The sequence below is a fragment of the Solanum verrucosum genome, unplaced genomic scaffold (assembly GCF_900185275.1).
Source record: "Solanum verrucosum unplaced genomic scaffold, falcon-dt-bn FXZP01000239.1, whole genome shotgun sequence".
NCBI classification, from domain to species: Eukaryota; Viridiplantae; Streptophyta; class Magnoliopsida; order Solanales; family Solanaceae; genus Solanum; species Solanum verrucosum.
Window position 1 is genome coordinate 214,871 of NW_026020009.1, and position 21,852 is coordinate 236,722.

The 21,852-nt window shown below is 34.8% G+C and overlaps 1 protein-coding gene across 1 annotated transcript in view; it reads left to right on the top strand.

The window, feature by feature from the left end:
* Positions 1–21,852, top strand: part of LOC125819799 (putative disease resistance protein RGA3) — a 130,264-nt gene that overhangs the window by 18,092 nt on the left and 90,320 nt on the right. The window contains exon 2 of the mRNA XM_049499240.1: positions 19,273–19,606. Within this exon, the coding sequence (XP_049355197.1) occupies positions 19,273–19,606 (334 nt within the window). The remainder of the gene's footprint in view (positions 1–19,272; positions 19,607–21,852) is intronic.

A 21,852-nucleotide genomic window follows, 5' to 3' on the forward strand; every position in this document is an offset into this window, starting at 1 on the left:
TTTAAAAAAAAATAGAATATATTTTAAAACAGTTATAATACATATATATTGCATAGATAATTTACTTTTAATACATATAGCAAATTTATCACAATATTGTTATATATTGCTATAAATGTTAATAAATAAAAGTAGAGAAAATTGTATGAAATAGCAAACTATTAATTCAAATTAAATGTTATAGCCATAATTTATTTTATTTGTAATTCGCAACAAACATCCTTTTTTTTTTGCCATCCCATTTGTATACCGAAATATACAAATGCAGGACTCATTTGTATACCGAAATATACAAATGCAGGACTCATTTGTATATCGAAATATACAAATGCAGGACCCATTTGTATACCAAAATATACAAATGCAGGACCCATTTGTATATCGAAATATACAAATGCAGAACCCATTTGTATATCGAAATATACAAATAGACTGAAATATACAAATGCAAGATCTATTTGTATATCGAAATATACAAATGCATGACCCATTTGTATACCGAAATATACAAATAGACCCAAATACATATTTTTTATGTATATGTATACTGAAATATATAGATAAATAGTCATAGCAAACATAAAGTTCGCTATGGAGCGCAATTATACAAACTATAGCTATAACATACAAATATGATTTTTATGTTTGCTATATGTGAAAGTTAAATATTTAGGTTTACACATACATAAAAAAAATAATATGTATTTGGGTCTATTTGTATATTTCGGTATACAAATGGATCCAGTATTTGTATATTTCGGTATACAAATGGGTCCTACATTTGTATATTTCGGTATACAAATGGGTCCTGCATTTATATAATTCGGTATACAAATGGGTCCTGCATTTGTATATTTTGGTCTACAAATGGATCCTGCATTTGTATATTTCGGTATACAAATGGGTCCATATACAAATGGGATGTGGCAAAAAACATGAAATGTTTGCTGCGAATTACAAATAAAAGAAACTATGGCTATATCATTTAATTTGAATTAATAGTTTGCTATTTTATACAATTTTCCCTATCGCTAAAATCAATAATTATTTATTAAAAGGTACTCATTCAAGTAATTTGTATTATAATTCAGGCCTTTTATTTATTTTTTAAATATTAGTTCATGCAGTAGGGGGGGGGGGGGGGGGGATAAGAAATGAAAAGGAAGGTCAATTTTTTCTTAACAAAAAATCGGTTCAATCCAAAAAAAACTTGAGGAAAATGGAAATCATTTGTTATCTTTATATAGTGTTTCTTGATGTTGTTCTTTAAAATTCCTTTTAACATATATATATTTATTAAATTAAATCAACCAACATTTAATTATTTAATGAACTAGTCAAATTCTACTAATCTTTATATTAACAATTAGGTTATTAATTTAAAAGTTTTAAATTTTGAAAAGCCAATTAGTTAAGAGAATCAAAAGACAAAAATAAATAGGAATTGTAAAAGTTATATGGTGATAAAAAAAAATCTATGAATTTAAAGCAATTAATTTTGTATAACATGAATGTCATTTGTGTGAGCATTAAAGTACCACTTCTCCATTCCCCAATCAAAATCAATTCATATAATTGAAAAAGTTATTTAACAGATGTTTTTTAACTTAAAGGGAAAAAATAATATTACTTAATTTAATTAATTATCTAATTTATCATAGGGCAAAAATGACAATCCAAATTATAGATATATATATTTTTTCTTTGTAATATGATATGATTACTATTTAATATTTAGTATAATATGATATAATATTTAGTATTTAGTTAACATAATATGATTTGATTTATTTAATATTTAATTAATTAGACATAATTTTGTTTTTAGAGTTTATAAAGTAATAATTTATTTCTATTTTTAATGACATTAATGGAGTAACTCAACTTTATAAGATTATTATGATATTTCAATTTTCAATCTTTTTTTTTATTTCCATTTTTATATGACACGAGAACGATATATGATGTGATGATTAGGTTGCATTATTCAAAATCATAATGAAAAGTGACTGCCATTTATTAGAAATAAAAAGTAACACAACGACCACCCAAAATTAAAGCTATTCTTTATGTCAATTATTGTGTATGAATTATTCTTTACTTTAGTGTTGGGATTATTCTTTTCTTTAGTGGTGGGCAAACAACTAGCAAAAGAAGATTTGTGCAAAAACTTTGGTGTAGAGGAAGAAGAGGACTTTGTGTGAATTAAGGAGAAAAAACAACAATGGCCGACCCTGTAATTGGTGCTACTGTTCAGGTTGTGCTTGAGAAGCTACTTTCTCTCACAATTGAGGAGGCCAGAAGTTTAAGGAACTGCAAGAAAAATCTCAGAATGCTGTCAAGATATGTAACCATGATCCAAGCTTTCATTCATGATGCTGAAAGACGACAAGTCGAAGATAAGGCTGTGGAAGAATGGCTCAAGATGCTTGAGAGAATTGCTGAAGATGCTGAAAATGTGTTTGACAAATTCACATATGAATCTATCAAAGCAAAAGTGATGAACAACCGAGCCAAACTAATGGAAAAGGTCAGTCACTTCTTTTCTCATACTGCTTTCAAGTACAAAATGTCTCGAAAAATCAATAAGATCAATGAAGAGTTGAGGGATATCAATCAGTTAGCCAACAACCTCGGTCTCCAATCACTGACGGTTCCTTCTCGGAAAATATTACAAATCCGAGAAACAGATTCTGCAGTAGTTCCTTCAGATGTTGTTGGTAGAGACAAAGATGTTGCTGAAATAAAGGAGAAGATTTTGAACATGAGAAAGGATGCTGTTCTGTGCACCATTCCCATAGTCGGTATGGGGGGTTTAGGGAAAACTACTCTGGCTAAGAGGATTTTCAATGACCAACACATCGAGAAACACTTTGAAAACAGAATTTGGTTGTGTCTACCTGAAATGAAGAGCTTTCTTGAACTGATCCTCGAATCATTGACAGAGAGGAAAGTTGAGGTCCAGAGCAGAGAGATAATAGTCAAGAAGCTCCGAGATGCATTGGGAGAAAAACAGTATTTGCTTGTCCTGGATGATTTGTGGCGTGTTGACTCTACTTCGTGGCATGAGTTCTTGGACACCTTGAGGGGAATAAATACATCCAGAGGAAACTGCATTCTCGTGACTACTCGTTCGAAGCAGGTGGCATCCATAGTAGCAGCAGATCTTCATAAGTTGGGGAAATTAACAGATGATCATTGTTGGTCCATTTTCAAACAACGAGCATTTGTTGATGGGGAAGTTCAGGAGGAAATACTGAGTGTGGAGAACAAGATTGTTGAAATGTGTCAAGGTCTACCTTTGGCTGCTAGTGTGTTGGGAGGCCTCTTTTGTAACAAGGAGAAACATGAGTGGCAGGCAATTCTTGATGGCAGCTCCCTTGTTGCATCTGAAGATAGCATTAAGAATATCCTAAAACTCAGTTATGATTATCTACCATCTCCACATCTGAAGAAATGTTTTTCTTACTTTGCAATGTTTCCAAAAGATTTTGAGTTTGAAAAGGACCAACTAATCCAACTCTGGATGGCAGAAGGGTTTCTTCGTCCATGTCAAGAGACCCCTGTGATGGAAGACGTTGGGAACAAGTTTTTCCAACTCTTGTTACAATATTCCTTGCTGCAGGATGTTAATCTAGATAAGTACAACAATACAACACACTGTAAGATGCATGATCTTGTGCATGATTTGGCTGGAGATATTTTTAAGTCTAAACTATTTGATCAAAAGAGTGTCGGAGGAGAAAGTCTTTCTCAAGTTCGATACTTTGGATGGGAATCACCAAGTGATCAAATAGATGAGATATATGAGCCAGGACGTTTGTGCACATTGTTCTGGAAAAGCAATATATCTGATGATATGCTATTGAGCTTTCAGTTCTTAAGAGTTTTAAATTTGTCCAAGTCAGGCATCAAGGAGTTGTCAGCCTCAATCGTCAAGCTAATATACTTGAGATATCTTGATCTCTCCAGTACTGAGATGAACAACCTTCCCAACTCCATATGCAAGCTCTACAATTTGCAAACTTTGAGATTCTATAGCAGCTGGTATCCACTCAGGAAACTTCCAGAAGAAATGGCAAATATGATAAGTTTGAGACACATATGTTGCTACCATTTTTTCGAATCAGATTCTCAGATGCCACTTAATATGGGGCAATTGACTAGTCTTCAGACGCTACAGTTCTTCTATGTAGGTTTAAAGAAAGGTCGTCGAATAGAAGAACTGGGTTGTTTGAAAAATCTTAGAGGTGAATTGACGATCGAACGTCTACAATTAGTCGGAAATAAAGAAGAGGCTCGAACAGCATATTTACAGGAGAAACCAAATATCTACAAGCTGGTGTATTCGTGGTCCCATGATGAATCAGAAGGCTGTGAGATCAATCATGAGCATGTGTTGGATGGTCTTCAACCACATCCGAACTTGAAAACCTTAGAAGTTGTGGACTATTTAGGGACTAAATTTGCTTCATGGTTCAGTGAAAAAATGCTACCAAATTTGGTCATGTTGAGATTAAGTGGTTGCAAAAGGTGCAAAGAAATTCCATCACTTGGCCAACTGAAATCCCTTCGGTATCTTCAGCTGAAAGGATTCCTTGAATTGGAATGCATCGGACCTACATTTTATGGTGTTGATGTTAATAATAATGGATCAAGCAGCAATATCCAAGTGTTCCCGTCATTGAAAGAACTAGTATTGGAGGATCTGTCTAGCCTTATTGAGTGGAAAGGAGATGAAGTTGGAGTAAGAATGTTTCCTAGGCTTGAGAAGTTGACGATTAGGAACTGTCCATTGTTAAAATGTACTCCGAATCAATTGGAAATCCTCAGTGAATTAGTAATTGTCAGAGTTGACAGTGAAATGCCATTGTTGAACTTGTGCAGCAACTTGCCATCTCTCGTAGAGCTTGAAGTCTATGATATGAAAGAGCTCACTTGTTTGCCAGATGAGATGCTACGCAACAATGTTTCTCTTCAACACATATCGGTTTCCCACTGCAGAGAGTTTCATGAATTGCCACAAAGCTTGTACAATCTCCATTCTCTTAAGCGCTTAACGATTGATAACTGCACGAATTTCAGTTCTTTTCCTGTTCCGAGTGAAGAGAATTATTTGACTTCCCTCCAAGAACTTCGGTTATTGGATTGTAATGGATTGAGCAGTTTACCAAGTGGAATGCTAGAGCATTGTCGGTCTCTGGAAACTTTGAGTGTCAGCTGCTGTGACAATTTAGTTTCATTCCCTTTACATGTGGGGGAAATGCCTTCACTTTCCTATTTGTATATATCAGAATGTCCCAAATTGATTAGTTTACCCTCAGGGGGTATTCACCATCTCACTGAGTTAAGTGAACTGGAAATTGGTCCTTTCTCAGAGATGGTGGATTTTGAGGCATTCCAATTGATTTTTAATGGCATTCAGCAGCTGCTGTCCCTTCGTACATTGTGGGTGTATGGACATGGTCACTGGGATTCTCTGCCCTATCAGTTTATGCAACTCTCTGACTTAACAAAGATCCAAATATATGGATTCGGAATCGAGGCTCTTCCTCATAGATTTTGCAACCTTACTTCTCTTGGAACGTTAAGGCTAGTGAGGTGCAAACGGCTACAGAACCTGGACTTCTCATATGTCATGCCCAAATTACAATATCTGTGTGTAGATGAATGTCCATTGTTAGAAGCTCTGTCGGATGGGCTTGGCAACCTTGTTTTTTTGGAACAGTTACATTTAGTAAACTGTGAGAAACTAGAGCATTTGCCATCGAGAGATGCCATGCAACGCCTCACCAAATTATGGAACCTGGGAATTAAAGGCTGCCCAAAGTTAGAAGAAAGTTGCACCAATCGGAGTGGCCCAAACTCCCAGTGGTCCAACATTTCCCATATTCAAGAAATTAAAGTTGGTGGAAGCAAAATTCAGGACTTGCGTAAGTCACATTTTTAATTTTTATTTTAACTTCATGATGTTGAAACACCACAAGTTGACAAACAACAGTCTGTCGAACAATGGCTCAGGAGACTTGAAAGAGTTGCTGAAAATGTGTTTGATCGATTCAGATATGAATCTCTCAAAACAAAAGTGATAAACATCCGAAACAGCCCAATGAAAAAGGTCAGTGGTTTCTTTTCTCATACTGCGTTTAAGAGCAAAATGTCTCGAAAAATCAACAGTATTAATAAAGAGTTGACTGCTATTAACAAGGTAGCTAAAGACCTTGGTCTCCACTCACTCATAGTTCCTTCTCGGAAAATACTACCGATTCGAGAAACAGATTCCATAGTAGTTGCTTCAGATGTTGTTGGTAGAGATTTGGATGTTGCTGAGATAACAACAACAACAACAACCCAGTGAATGTTGCTGAGATAAAGGATAAAATTTTGAACATGAGAGAGGAGGATGTTGTTATGTGCACCATTCCCATAGTGGGTATGGGGGGTTTAGGGAAAACAACTGTGGCTAAGAGTATTTACAATGATGAACACATCAAGCAAATCTTTGAAAGGAGAATTTGGTTGTGTCTACCTGAAATGTCTGAAACAAAGAGCTTTCTTGAACAAATCCTTGAATCATTGACAGAGAGGAAAGTTGAGGTTCAAAGGAGAGATATAATAGTGAAGAAGCTACAAGATAAATTGGGAGGAAAAAACTATTTGCTAGTCCTGGATGATTTGTGGTGTGTTGACTCTACATCGTGGCATGAGTTCGTGGACACGTTGAGAGGAATAAATACAGCCATAGGAAACTGCATTCTTGTGACTACTCGTATGAAGAGAGTGGCATCCACAGTAGCAGCAGATCTTCATATGTTGGGAAAGTTAACAGAAGATCATTGTTGGTCTATTTTCAAACAAAAGCATTTGTTGATGGCAGGGTTCCAGAAGAATTAGCGAGCATGGGCAACAAGATTGTTAAAATGTGTCATGGTCTACCATTGGCTGCAAGTGTGTTGGGAGGCCTATTACACAACAAGGAAAAACATGAATGGCAAGCAATTCTTGATGGCGGCCCCCTTGTTGCAGGTGAAGATGATAATGGAGAAAATAGCATAAAGAAAATCCTAAAACTCAGCTATGATTATCTACCATCTCCACATCTAAAAAAATGCTTTGCTTACTTTGCAATGTTGCCAAAAGATCTTATGTTTGAAAAGGCCCAACTAATCCAACTCTGGATGGCAGAAGGCTTTCTTCATCCATGTCAAGAGACCACCGTGATGGAAGACATCGGGAACAACTTCTTTCAACTCTTGTTGAGAAATTCCTTGCTACAAGATGTTGTGTTAGATGAGCATAACAATATAAAATACTGTAAGATGCACGATCTTGTGCATGATTTGGCTGGAGATATCTTCAAATCTAAAATATTTGATCCGAAGGGCAATGATGGAGAAAACCTTTCTCAAGTGCGATACTTTGGATGGGACTCACCAAGTGATCAAATAGATAAGATAAATGAGCCAGGACGATTGTGCACGCTGTTCTGGAGAAACAATTATATTTCGGAAGATATGTTGTTGAGCTTTAAGTTCTTGAGAGTTTTAAATTTGTCTAGATCAGGAATCAAGGAGTTGTCAGCCTCAATTGGGAAGCTAATATACTTGAGATATCTAGATATCTCGAGCACTGAGATCACAGCCTTGCCCCACTCCATTTGCAAGCTCTATAATTTGCAAACATTTAGAGCCAATTGCTGCTATTCACTCAAGGAGTTTCCATATGAGATGGGAAATATGATAAGTTTGAGACACATATATTTTTATTCTTCGTCTCAGATGCCACTTAACTTGGGACAATTGACTTGTCTTCAGACCCTACAGTATTTCAATGTGGGTTTGGAGAAAGGCCATCGAATAGAAGAATTAGGTTGTTTGAATAACCTTAGAGGTGAATTGAGTATCAATGAGCTGGAATTGGTCCGTAGTAGAGAAGAAGCTCTAACAGCATATTTACAAGAGAAATCGAATATTTACAAGCTGACATATGTATGGTCCCATCAGGAATTAGAAGGATGTGAGATTAATGCTGAGCATGTGTTGGATGGTCTTCAACCACATCCTAACTTGAAAACATTTGAAGTGGTGAGATATTTGGGTACTAGATTTCCTTCATGGTTCAATGAAGAGTCGCTACCAAATTTGGTCAAGTTGAAATTAAGTAATTGCAGAAGTTGCAAAGAAATTCCATCTCTTGGCCAACTGAAATTCCTTCAGCATCTTGAACTGGTAGGGTTCCATAAGCTGGAATGCATCGGAACTAAATTTTATGGTATTGAGGTTAACAATATGGGATCAAGCAGCAATAATGCCATTATCCAAGTGTTCCCATCATTAAAAGAACTAGTATTGGAGAATATGCGTAGCCTTATTGAGTGGAAGGGAGTGGAATTGATACCAACAACGAGTGGGGTAAAAATGTTTCCTGTGCTTGAGAAGTTGAGGATTAGATACTGTCCATTGTTAAAAAGTACTCCGAAGCAATTGGAAATCCTACGCGAATTGAGCATTGAAAGAGTTGACAGTGAAATGCCATTATTGAATTTGTGCAGCAACTTGACATCTCTCGTAAAGTTTAGTGTCTCTTTTGTGAAAGAGCTCACTTGTTTTCCAGATGAAATGCTACGCAGCAACGTTTCTCTTCAACACTTATCGGTCTATAACTGCAGAGAGTTTCGTGAATTGCCACAGAGCTTGTACAATCTGCATTCTCTTAAGAGCTTAATGATTGAGTACTGCACCAATTTCAGTTCCTTTCCTGTTCCTAGTGGAGAGAATTATTTGACTTCCCTACAAAATCTTCAGTTATGGAGTTGTGGTGGATTGGCCAGTTTACCAAGTGGAATGCTAGAGAAATGCGGGTGTCTACAGAATTTGAGGGTCAACTATTGTAACAACTTAGTTTCCTTCCCTTTACATGCGGGGGATATGCCTTCACTTTCCTATTTGTCTATAGCACACTGTCCCAAATTGGATAGTGTACCCACAGGGAACCTTCACCATCTCACCAGGTTAAGGGAATTGGAAATTGGTCCCGTCTCAGATATGGTGGATTTTGAGGCATTCCAATTGACTTTTAATGGCATTCAGCAGCTGTTGTCCCTTCGTACTCTGCTTGTGTTCGGACATTTGCACTGGGATTCTCTGCCCTATCAGCTTATGCAGCTCTCTGCCCTAACGCATATCCATATATGTGATTTCGGAATCGAGGCTCTTCCTCATAGACTTGACAACCTTACTTCTCTTGAAATATTACATTTAGTGAGGTGCAAACGGCTGCAACATGTGGACTTCTCAGATGCCATGCCCAAATTACGGTATCTAAGAATCTGCGATTGTCCATTGTTAGAAGCTCTGTCAGATGCTTTTTGCAACCTTGTTTCTTTGGAAGAATTAAGATTAGAAAACTGCGAAAAACTAGAGCATCTGCCATCCAGAGATGCCATGCGAGGCCTCACTAAATTATGGTACCTAAAAATTAAAGGCTGCCCAAAGTTAGAAGAAAGTTGCAACAATCGGAGTGTCCCAAACGCCCAGTGGTCCAACATTTCCCATATTCCAAAAGCTAAAGTTGGTGGAATCATAATTCAGGACTTGCATAAGTCACATTTTTAATTTTTATTTTCTACTAGTTCTAGAAAAGAAGTTCTGTATGAATATGACTCAAATTATTCAAACGTTTCGTTTGTTTTGCACGTTTATCCTTCAATAAAGAGTTTCACTTAATCCTCGAATGTAGTACTCTTCATTACATAGTATAATGGAAGTTATTAAGTGGTATGGTTCTTGAATAAGATAACTGTTCATTCTCTTCAAGTATAGATAAGTATTTTACTGGCATAACATTAGCTTGACATATCTGGTATATTATAGTTTCTTTTGCATAAGAGGAGGTGAAATGTAGAGACGAAAAAGCTGACCGAAATTTGACTTCTATTCAATTTGCATCAGTGGTGCTTTTGGAGACTCTGATTGTATGTCGTTTGAGATTTAAAGGTAAGTTAGTTTTTGTCCATAAAAAGTTTGCAAATGGTGGATTTTAGATCAATACTTTGTTTTTCTATATGAATGGTTTTCCTTTCCCCCCTGAAATGCCGCTTTCAAATCTTCCTACTTACCTTTATCTTGTATACTGTTCTTAGTTAATTGAAAACTCTCAAGGAACAATACCAAGTCTCATATATAGTAGAGGTCTATATAACTTTCTTAATAGTCACACTTCTCGTTACTTGAACAAAAAGGAAATTTCAAAGGACTGCTATGTCTTGAACCTTACAGCAAAGAGTGCCCCATTGACTCTTAAAATTTCAAAAGACAACTAGGCTTGTCTCAATATTAATTATAAGCAATTTGTGTTCTTGTATGCAAGTTTTAGAGTTCAATAAGAATGTGAACTTACATTGATTATTTGCTGTTTGGCATGTGGTTGAACTCTGGATACAGTCTTTCCTGTCTTGTGGATATCAATAAATCTTCAAGATTTGTTTCCTCAAATTCTCACCGATGGAGTGGCTGCAGACTCCAGTTCCATCATGTCCCATTTGGGAAGTAGCTGGTGGTGCCTTTTATTATTATTGGGATATATTGCACAGAGACGTGATGGCATTGAAATGCTGATACCATTCTTGCTAACGCTACAATAAGTGATTGCCTCACATCTCAGTTAGATTGACAATCATTAGCCACGAAGGGAAGAAAAGTGTAAAAGGAGTATCATAGATGTCACCAAAGACGAATGTACAAATGACTCCCAAGGATCCCCTTTCCTTAGGTCCTGAAATAGACACCGATCATATATGAAAGTTACATTCGAGTGACTTTGAAGCTAGTGTCTTTACTTATGTCTAGTATATATGTAATTTATCATTGCCTAGTTGATATATATCTTCTCTCATCTGGCTCTGTTTTTTCCATTTTGAAATTTATCTTGGCATTTGCATTATTTTAAGTGCAAATACTATGATGGTTCAAATCTAGAGCTTGTGTTCCAAATCAACAAGGCATGCAATGTCCTCTTTTGATATATCGACTGTTTGTTGCAAATTCATGCGCTGTGTCTTGGTACTGAAACACAACTCCTCACTAGATAATGCATTTGGTGAGTTTACTAATAAAGCATGTGAAAATTTCATATATGACATATATTAGATTAATATTTTCAAGTTATAGCAGTAGAATTAAACGTTGTAACAGTAAAAAATTTCAAGTTGAAACAGTTTCTTAAAAAAAAAAAGTTTTTTTTAAATAATTGTAAAAATTTGTTTTGAAAAAAATAAAAAGATAAAAAAAAAATAATTCATTTCTGAAAAAAAAAGAAGGTAAAAAAACGGAAATAAGTGTGTTAATTAAATTTGAATTGATTGAAGATAATTACTAATTAGCATAAATTAAGGAAATTCAAACTAATTAAGAATATTTAGTTTCCTTATTTCACTCTGATTTGTTAAAATTAATTAAAAATTCTGATTTCATCCATTTTCTTCCACGTTTCTCTCTCTTCGATTTTTTTCCAGAATCTTGTCACTCTCATCTAATTCATATTCGTTTTTATTCAATAATCTTTATTTTCTGGACGGCTTCTTATTAGTATTAATAAAACATGGTGGTAGATGGGATTCTTCAGGTTAGTGTTCTTTGCGATTTTTTATTTGTATTGTAATACAAACCAAACGTTCAAAAAAATTATGAACAGTGATTCTGAGAAAAAATATATTCATATTTTGTTTGTGAATAATAGTTTTAATTATGGCGTTTTTGGTATGAATATTCACTTTTGAAATTACATAAAATTTGTTTGAAATTGGTATAGATTTTTGTTTGAACATTCATTTTTTTGTATGTTTCTGGTTAAAAAATTATATAAAAATTATTTGAATTTGGTATATTGGTTATACCATGTTGGTACGATTTTAGAATTATATTTGAATGAATTTCGTATACTATTTGTCTAATAAATGACAATTAATAGTTAAAAGTGGTATTATAGTGGCATGATTCTGCTGTGAAAAAGTGACGACTTATGTCATGAAATAGGTATAATTTTGGCAGATTTTTGATGTTGCAGGTAGCACTCACGGGCACCATCCACGGACCGTAGAAAGACCTATGGTCCGTCCTGCAGGTCCGTGGTTCGTGTCAGCAACCTTCCCCAGAACTCAGCCAAAAATTCGGCTAAGTGTTGACCCACGGCAGGACCTATGGTCCGTAGGTCAGGTCACTGACTGTGGTTCATGTCCGTGGATCGATACCTCTAAAGCCCAGCTTAGTACCGATTGACGGTTGACCAGCACGGACCGTCATTCGATGCACGGTCCGTAGGTCTGACCGTAGGTAAGGGTTAGCAGCCAGTTAGATGAAAATTGTGATTTGGGTCAACTTCAAATAGTCATAACTCTTAGCAAAAAAGGAATTATATGTCCCATGACCTATGATATGATAAATAATTGAATCCTCTTTCCAACGCCACTGAGTTTGCTAAAATCCGACCTCCGAGGTAAAAAGTTATGCTCATTTTAGTGAAGCCCTATCGGGCAGACTCGATCGACGACCCCAATCGACGGACCGTAGATTGAGTGATGGCCCGTCAATCCCGTCCGTCAGTCACTCCGACAGCAGTTAAGTCAGGGGTCTTTTGGTTTTTTCCTATTTCGTTTAACCCCTTAGATACGTCGTTTAAACCCTAAATCATGAGGTTTTAGTCAGTTTAAGCCTAGAAACATAACTAGAACTTGCCTAAGTCAAATCATTAATCAAACGTAGAAAAATTAGAACGCTAAGAGGAGAAAAGAGGTCAAGAACCCTAGTTCAAGAACGCAGCAAGTTTCCTTTAGTCCCAGCCTCGGAATCGAAAGATTTCTCCGTGGAATTTGTCACCAGGTATGTTGGATTTAACTAGTGGGTTCCTTTCGCCCATTAGGTCCCTAGAATTCAGTCAGATTCTTGATTCCATGATTACGAACAGACCTAGGGTTTCTAGAATAACAACAGATCATCATGAATTAGTTATTAACATGTTCCAAATCAGATTATTATGTTATTACATCGTTTCTCGCATGAATTTTAGAACCCTAGCTATGTATTTCTTTAGTTCTTGAATTACACATTCTAGGTCAGATATCTCAGTTATTTAGTTATACATGCCTCAGTTATTAATGCATCATTATCAGTTTAATTATTGCATTCTCAGTTTGTATGTTCAGTTTTGAGTTATCCAGTATTTACAGAAATTCAGCCATAACCAGTTAATCATTAAATCCATTGGGAGTAGCATAATACCGAGTTGGACTAGGGTTCAACGTACCCATATAGTCCCAGAACTACGAGCCACGTAGGTGTAAGTCCCCTCTGTGGGCAATATCAGTTAGTGATCACGCCAGCATGCCTTTACACCTTTAGCCAGGTGTATTGGGTCCTCTCGATGGGGCGTATACATCGGACTCCACATTTAGCTCATGTGGTTTTATGTCGGTTATTAGTAGCTCCTACAGTTCAGTCAGATCCTATTGCATTGACCATTTATCAGTATATCCAGTATTCAGTTTCAACATGTTATAAATTGGTCATTGCATTCAGTTATCTCAGCATTCTGTATATATATCATGTTCAGATTATTTCATTGTTTTATTGCTTTGTTCAGTTATATGTTATTTCAGATTTACTCTATTCTACATGCTCAGTACCTTTCAAGTACTGACGCATACGTGCGCTACATCTTCTCGTGATGTAGGTTCAGGTTCTCAGCATTCAGATCACGCTTAGATCGCTTCTCGATCTTCAGTTCAACAACATTAGTGGTGAGTCATCATTCTTCGAGGACTAGTGATATGTTTATCTTTATAGCTTTTAGTCCTTTAGTTTCAGTTTTGCTAGATCTAGTTGGGGCATGTCCCAACATTTCTAGTGAATTTAGATGCTTATTTCAGACATAGTTAGATTCAACTTAGTATTGAGTTAATATCTTCTTTGTATTAAACTCATCAGTTTTCATTTATCTAAGTTATAGTATATGGGTATTCCCCATCTTTTCATTTTTTGTATGATTTAGCTTCAACATCAATTTATTATCTTTAGTATGATCATGCCAGCAGGGTTAGCTTGGGATCACTTGTGGTCCTAGGTCCGGTGTCCGCGTCTCGGGGGTAGCTCGGGGAGTGACAAAATAGGTATGAAAAATGTGCATAATAATTATATGAAATTTGTATACTGATTTCAGATTTTTGTTGTGTATAATAATTTGAATTATGGCATTTTTTAAAAATGTATAACGTTATATTTTGGTATGAACATTGAATTTGTTCATTATTTGTTTGACGCATTTTTTTTGGGTATATTTTTGGTTAAAAAAATAGATAATTTTTTCTTTGGAATTTGTATACTTATACTACGAAGCATGTATGACAATCGATAATGTTTTGGTATGATTTTTGGTTTGATTGGGGTTTTTTTTCGCATTATATTGTAATGAATTTTGAGAATAATAATGTAATGAATTTGGTATAATGTTTATTAAAGAAATGACAATTAATATTTCTAAGTTGGAATTATTTTGGTATTCTAGTGGCATGATCCTAGTATGAATAATTGATAACTTTTGGCATGAAATAGGTAAGAAATGTGTGAATAAGAATTGTATGAAATTTGTATATTGATATAACATATGTGTTTTTACTTTTGTATTCTGTAATTACATATGAAATTGTTTTAAAATAACATATGTATTTTTACTTTTGTATGAATTTTGTAAGCATAAAAATAGTATGAAATTTGTATATTGATATAACATATGTATAAAAGTTATTTGTATTTTTGTATGATATAATATTGACACAATAATTTATGATGAAACAGAAAAATATGCAATTCAAAAAGTGTCGGAGTAGAAATTATTGTCGCCTAGTTCAAAAAGAACTGTAGGGAGACCACAACTTGTAAATGGTTTGCTGATGTGAAATTCAAGAGGTCTAAGATTACGTGCAATACATGTCGTTGGGAGGAACACAATAGGAAGACATGTTCAAATTACCCTTCTGGAAAAAAGACATAATTTATTTTTATTTTTATTTGATTGTTTTATTGTGGCAAACTCATGTTTTGATTTATTTTGTCTTTTAAGTTAATGAATTATAATATCAGAATATTTATTATGTGTGCTAGTTAATCATTTGTGTATTTAGTGTTTTTCAAATGTATACTAAAAAAATAGGTAATGTTTGTATGCGATTGATATTGACTGAAAAAATTAAGTCAAATCTTAGTATGAAATTGGTATACAACTGACGTCCCAGTGGTAAAATTGAAAAAAAACATATGTAATTGAGATTTCAACTTAAATAGCCAACGTAAAACTAGTTAATATTGTATCCAATTTGTATAAATTTAGTATTGAATTGATATCCCATTGGAAAATTGAAAAATCAACATGTGGTTGAGATTTCAATCAAATTAGACAACCTAAACAAGTTAATGTTGTATTCAATTGGTATCCAACAGATATCCCACTTGAAAATGAAAAAAAAATGTAACTAATATTTCAACCAAATTAGACAATCTAAAACAAGTTAATGTTTTATCCAATTTATATACACTTGGTATCCAACTTGAAATTTTAGAACAAAGACAAAAAATAAAAATGTATAAAATTAGTATCCAACGGGTATAAATCCGGGAAGAATAAACCTGGTTGTAAAACAATGCATATTATATATTGTTGTCAGAAATTGTAGCAAAAGAAATATACATCACCCAAAAATCAAAACATGTAATTAAAAGTCTAAATTGCAATAATTAATACAAGTTCAATATTTTCCTCTCTCTTCAATTTATATTTTGTATTCAAGTGTGATTTTTTTTATCATATTTAAGCTAAAACTTAAGAAATCCTTATTAAAGATTTTATGATCTCATATTATCTATATATATCAACAAATTTCAGAATTAAATATACTTATTTCACCAACAAAACAGTATTATAGATATTGAAAAACACAGCAAAAACAAGTTCAAAACTTAAGTAAAAAGGTTTTTTTTTCTCAAAAAATCAAGTTTTAGATTAATTAAAATAAAAAACGAAATAAAATTTTCAAAAATTCTAAAAAAATCAGATTAAAAAAAAAACAATATCAAAATTAAAAATTAAAAAAACATCAAGAAAAGCGAAAAAAAAAAAGATTAAAGAGAGATAAAATTACATGTTAAAATATAGGGTGATAAGTTTATTTTTTTTAAAAAAATTGAATGCCCCAATAGTCATTAATAAATAAAAGCTATTTGAATAAGTTAAAAAATCGCTTAAAAGGTGTAATAGATAATTACAAATTGATTCTCTCTCATTAATATTATTTCTCTCACCTATTAATTATATAAAAGGAACTGCAATCAATATAATTAAATAATTAATAATATATAAATATAAAAAGATTAATCATTTAATAAAGTAAATTTTAATTGATTTTTAAATAAAGTTAAATTTAATTGATATGTTATAACACGTAATTAAACTGTTATAAGTAAGAATTTTTAAGAGTAGATTTAAAACTCGTAATATTGTCTCTTAAATGTGTATATGGTTTGATTTTTTAAGAGTATATTTAAAACTCGTAATATAAAGCATTTATAACTACTGGAAACAGGAGTACTTACCATTTGGAGTTGAACGGTATGCACCATTTTATTGTAAAGATAGGTTATGCAATGGCTCTAACCAAAGATAGGCCGTTGTATTTCGAATACGACACAAAATAAATACAGAATACAATGCAAATACAATCTCTCTCCTCCCTCTCTTGCGATCGCTTCTCTCCTCTTAATATGTATTCATTTATACAAATCAGTTCATATTTGTATTTTTTTCCTCCAAAATTTGCAATAATACACTCTCTCCTAGATCTCACTCTTCTAATATTTTGTTATTATTCGTAATTAAGCAAACTATAGCTACAAAGTCCTATTTAAGGCTTAATATATGCTATTTTTGAAAGTTTTCTTATTTAAATACACCTTCATTATACTTTTAGGATACTCTAAATTTTCTTGTGTGTATACTCTTTAGACTAAAGAAAAGACAGGATCTCAAAGGATTTATTTAATTTCTTACATATTTAAAAGACTCACCCAAATAACTTAAATCTGCACCCATTTACAACCCAAACCCCCCAAAATAAGGCGACTATTTGAAATGTCAGTCTCACATTGAAGCTTAAAGGTATCTTGCTCTGTCAAGAACACTAATTCTTCTTCACCAAAGCTCAACTCCGGTGCGGATTCTGATCCTGTCATCACAAAATCTTGAAATTTGATACTTATTAACTTCTTTGTTTCCCCTCAATTCTTTGCTTTACTTTACTTGCAATAAGGTTGTTTTTGTCGTAATCATTATTGAGGGTTATTCTTTTTCATTGATAAAGTTGCGAACTTGAAAGCTAAAAAAATCTGTTCTCTACCCTTTTCTAATTGTGTTGGACAAATGGTGAAATGGGTTTGCTTTACTGTGAAAGAAGAGTCGTTCAAATCAAATTGCTGCTTTGACAAGTATTTGTAATTGTGCCCATAGATGGAGCTGACGTGAAAACACCTCTTCTCCTGTAAACATAATGGTGAGTTTCTTTTGGTACTGATCGATACCTCATGTTTCTATTGGGAAAAAGAGATTTGTGTTTTGGAAATGTTTGAAATTGAAGTCTTTTGTGTATGAAGTATTTTGGGGGATTTTGGGTTAGAAATTGGATGTGTGTCTTAAAGTTATTTGGGTGGTCTTTTTGTTATGGGTAGAAATCAAGTAAATTTCGGATAGGTTTTAAGATCGAGACACGTGCTTCTCCATTAGTCTAAAGGATATATACATCCCAAAACTTAGACGGTAAGGATACTAGTGTCTTAAAAGTATAACGAATGATAGTTTAAGGTATACTTGTCCCTTTTCAGTAGTTTTAATTAAAGCCACATTTGCCTAACACATAGAGTAATTTTAACTAGTTTTCTTTGAGTCTTTTTAAGTATAATTTACAACAAGTGTAAGAGAATAGATAATTGTACTACTTATTTAGGGCCTTATTTTTTTTGTTCATAAATAAAATTAAAAAACTACTCATATAAATAAAATAAAACTACTTGTACAAATAAAATGTAAGTCACTTTGAGATGTGGTTCTTGAGCTGAGGGTCTCCTGGAAACAGCCTCTCTACCTTCACGAGGTAGTGGCAAGGTCTGCGTACTATTTACCCTCCCCAGACCCCACCTAGTGGGATTTCACTGGGTTGTTGTTGTTGTTGTTGTTGTACAAATAAAATGTAAAATAAAACTACTTGTACAAATAAAACAAAAAACTACTTAAATAAGAGGATATTAGACTCAACTTGTTCTTCATCCACGTGTATTTAGCCTTTTTCATTTTTTATTACTGTTTGAATGATTGTATATGAATTATTATCTTCCTTTTAGTGCTCTGCAAACAACTACCAAAAGAAGACTTACTTTGAGAAGACTTTGGTGAAGAGAAAGAAGATTTTATGAAGAAGCAAACACAACTATGGCTGATCCTGTAATTGGTGCTACTGTTCAAGTTTTACTTGAAAAGTTGATTTCTCTCACTATTGAGGAGCTCAACAGCTCAAGGGATTTCAACAAAGATCTCGAAATGTTGACACAAAATGTATCCTTAATCCAAGCTTTCATTCATGATGTTGAAACACCACAAGTTGAGAAACAACAGTCTGTTGAACAATGGCTCCACAGGCTTGAGAGAGTTGCTGAAGATGCTGAAAATGTGTTTGATCGATTCAGATATGAATCTCTCAAAACAAAAGTGATGAACATCCGAAACAGCCCAATAAAAAAGGTCAGTGGTTTCTTTACTCATACTGCTTTTAAGAGCAAAATGTCTCGAAAAATCAACAGTATTAATAAAGAGTTGACCGCTATTAACAAGGTAGCCAAGGACCTTGGTCTCCACTCACTCATAGTTCCTTCTCGGAAAATACTACCGATTCGAGAAACAGATTCCTTAGTAGTTGCTTCAGATGTTGTTGGTAGAGATTTGGATATTGTTGAGATAAAGGAGAAGATTTTGAAGATGAGAGAGGAGGATGTTGTTCTGTCCACCATTCCCATAGTGGGTATGGGGGGTTTAGGGAAAACAACTGTGGCTAAGAGGATTTACAATGATGAACACATCAAGCTAATCTTTGAAAAGAGAATTTGGCTGTGTCTACCTGAAATGTCTGAAACAAAGAGCTTTCTTGAACAAATCCTCGAATCGTTGACAGAGAGGAAAATTGAGGTTCAAAGGAGAGATATAATAGTCAAGAAGTTACAAGATGAATTGGGAGGAAAAAACTATTTGCTAGTCCTGGATGATTTGTGGTGTGTTGACTCTACATCGTGGCATGAGTTCGTTGACACCTTGAGAGGAATAAATACATCCAGAGGAAACTGCATTCTTGTGACTACTCGTATGAAGCGGGTGGCATCCACAGTAGCAACAGATCTTCATATCTTGGGAAAGTTAACAGAAGATCATTGTTGGTCTATTTTCAAACAAAAAGCATTTGTTGATGGCAGGGTTCCAGAAGAATTAGCGAGCATGGCCAACAAGATTGTTAAAATGTGTCAAGGTCTACCATTGGCTGCAAGTGTGTTGGGAGGCCTCTTACACAACAACAAGGAAAAACATGAATGGCAAGCAATTCTTGATGGCAACCCCATTGTTGCGGGTGAAGATGATAACAGAGAAAATAGCATAAAAAAAATCCTAAAACTCAGCTATGATTATCTACCATCTCCACATCTAAAAAAATGCTTTGCTTACTTTGCAATGTTTCCAAAAGATTTTGAGTTTGAAAAGGACCAACTAATCCAACTCTGGATGGCAGAAGGATTTCTCCGTCCATGTCAAGAGACCACCGTGATGGAAGACGTTGGGCACAGGTTTTTTCAAATCTTGTTGCGAAATTCCTTGCTGCAAGATGTTAAGCTAGATAAGCACAACAATATAACACGCTGTAAGATGCACGATCTTGTCCATGATTTGGCTGGAGATATCTTAAAATCTAAACTATTTGATCCGAGGGGCGATGGAGGAGAAAATCTTTCTCAAGTGCGATACTTTGGATGGGACTCACCAAGTGATCAAATAGATGAGATAAATGAGCCAGGACATTTGTGCACACTGTTTTGGAGAAGCAATTATATATGGGAAGACATGTTGTTGAGCTTTAAGTTCTTGAGAGTTTTAAATTTATACTGTTCAGGAATCAAGGAGTTGTCGGCCAAAATCGGGAAGCTAATATACTTGAGATATCTCGATCTCTCGAACACTAAGATCACAACCTTGCCCGACTCCATTTGCGAGCTCTATAATTTGCAAACATTTAGAGTCAATAACTGCTATTCACTCAAGGAACTTCCATATGAGATGGGAAATATGATAAGTTTGAGACACATATATTACTCTCCGTCTCAGATGCCACTTAACATGGGACAGTTGACTTGTCTTCAGACCCTACAGTATTTCAATGTGGGTTTAGAGAAAGGTTGTCGAATAGAAGAATTAGGTGGTTTGAAGAACCTTAGAGGTGAATTAAAGATCAATGGTCTCCAATTGGTTCGTAATAGAGAAGAAGCTCGAACGGCATATCTACGGGAGAAATTGAATATTTACAAGCTGGTATATCTATGGTCCCATGACGAATCAGAAGGATGTGAGATCAATGATGAGCATGTGTTGGATGGCCTTCAACCGCATCCTGAATTGAAAATATTTCAAGTGAAGAACTATTTGGGTACTAGATTTCCTTCATGGTTCGGTGAAGAATCGCTACCAAATTTGGTCAAGTTGAATTTAATTGGTTGCAAAATGTGCAAAGAAATTCCATCTCTTGGCCAACTGAAATTCCTTCGGAGTCTTGCATTGACAGGGTTCCATGATGTGGAATGCATTGGAACTACATTTTATGGTATTGGGGTTAACAACAAGGGATCAAGCAGCAATAATGTCAATATCCAAGTGTTCCCATCCTTAAAAGAACTTGTATTGCACGATTTGCGTAGCCTTACTGAGTGGAAGGGAGTGGAATTGATACCAACAACAAGTGGGGTAAGAATGTTTCCTGGGCTTGAGAAGTTGAGCATTAGTTTCTGTCCATTGTTAAAAAGTACTCCGAATCAATTTGAAATCCTACGTGAATTAGAGATTGTCCTAGTTGACAGTGAAATGCCACTGTTGAACTTGTGCAGCAACTTGACATCTCTCATAAAATTCACTGTCCATTCTGTGAAAGAGCTCACTTGTCTTCCTGATGAGATGCTACGCAATAACGTTTCTCTTCAACACCTTTCTGTCTCAGGCTGCAGTGAGTTTCGTGAATTGCCACCGAGCTTGTACGATCTCCATTCTCTTAGGAGCTTAAGGATTGTGCACTGCACCAATTTCAGTTCTTTTTCTGTTCCCAGTGGAGAGAATTATTTGACTTCCCTCCAATGTCTTCAGTTATGGGATTGTGATGGATTGAGCAGATTACCAAGTGGAATGCTAGAGCATTGTCGGTCTCTGGAATCTTTGATGGTCAGCTGCTGTGACAATTTAGTTTCATTCCCTTTACATGTGGGGGAAATGCCTTCACTTTCCAGTTTGGATATATCAGACTGTCCCAAATTGATTAGTGTACCCTCAGGGGGCCTTCACCGTCTCACCCGGTTAAGGATATTGGATATTGGTCCTTTCTCAGAGATGGTGGATTTTGATGCATTCCAATTGATTTTTAATGACATTCAGCAGCTGTTGTCCCTTCGTAAATTGAGGGTGTATGGACATGGTCACTGGGATTCTCTGCCCTATCAGTTTATGCAACTCTCTGACTTA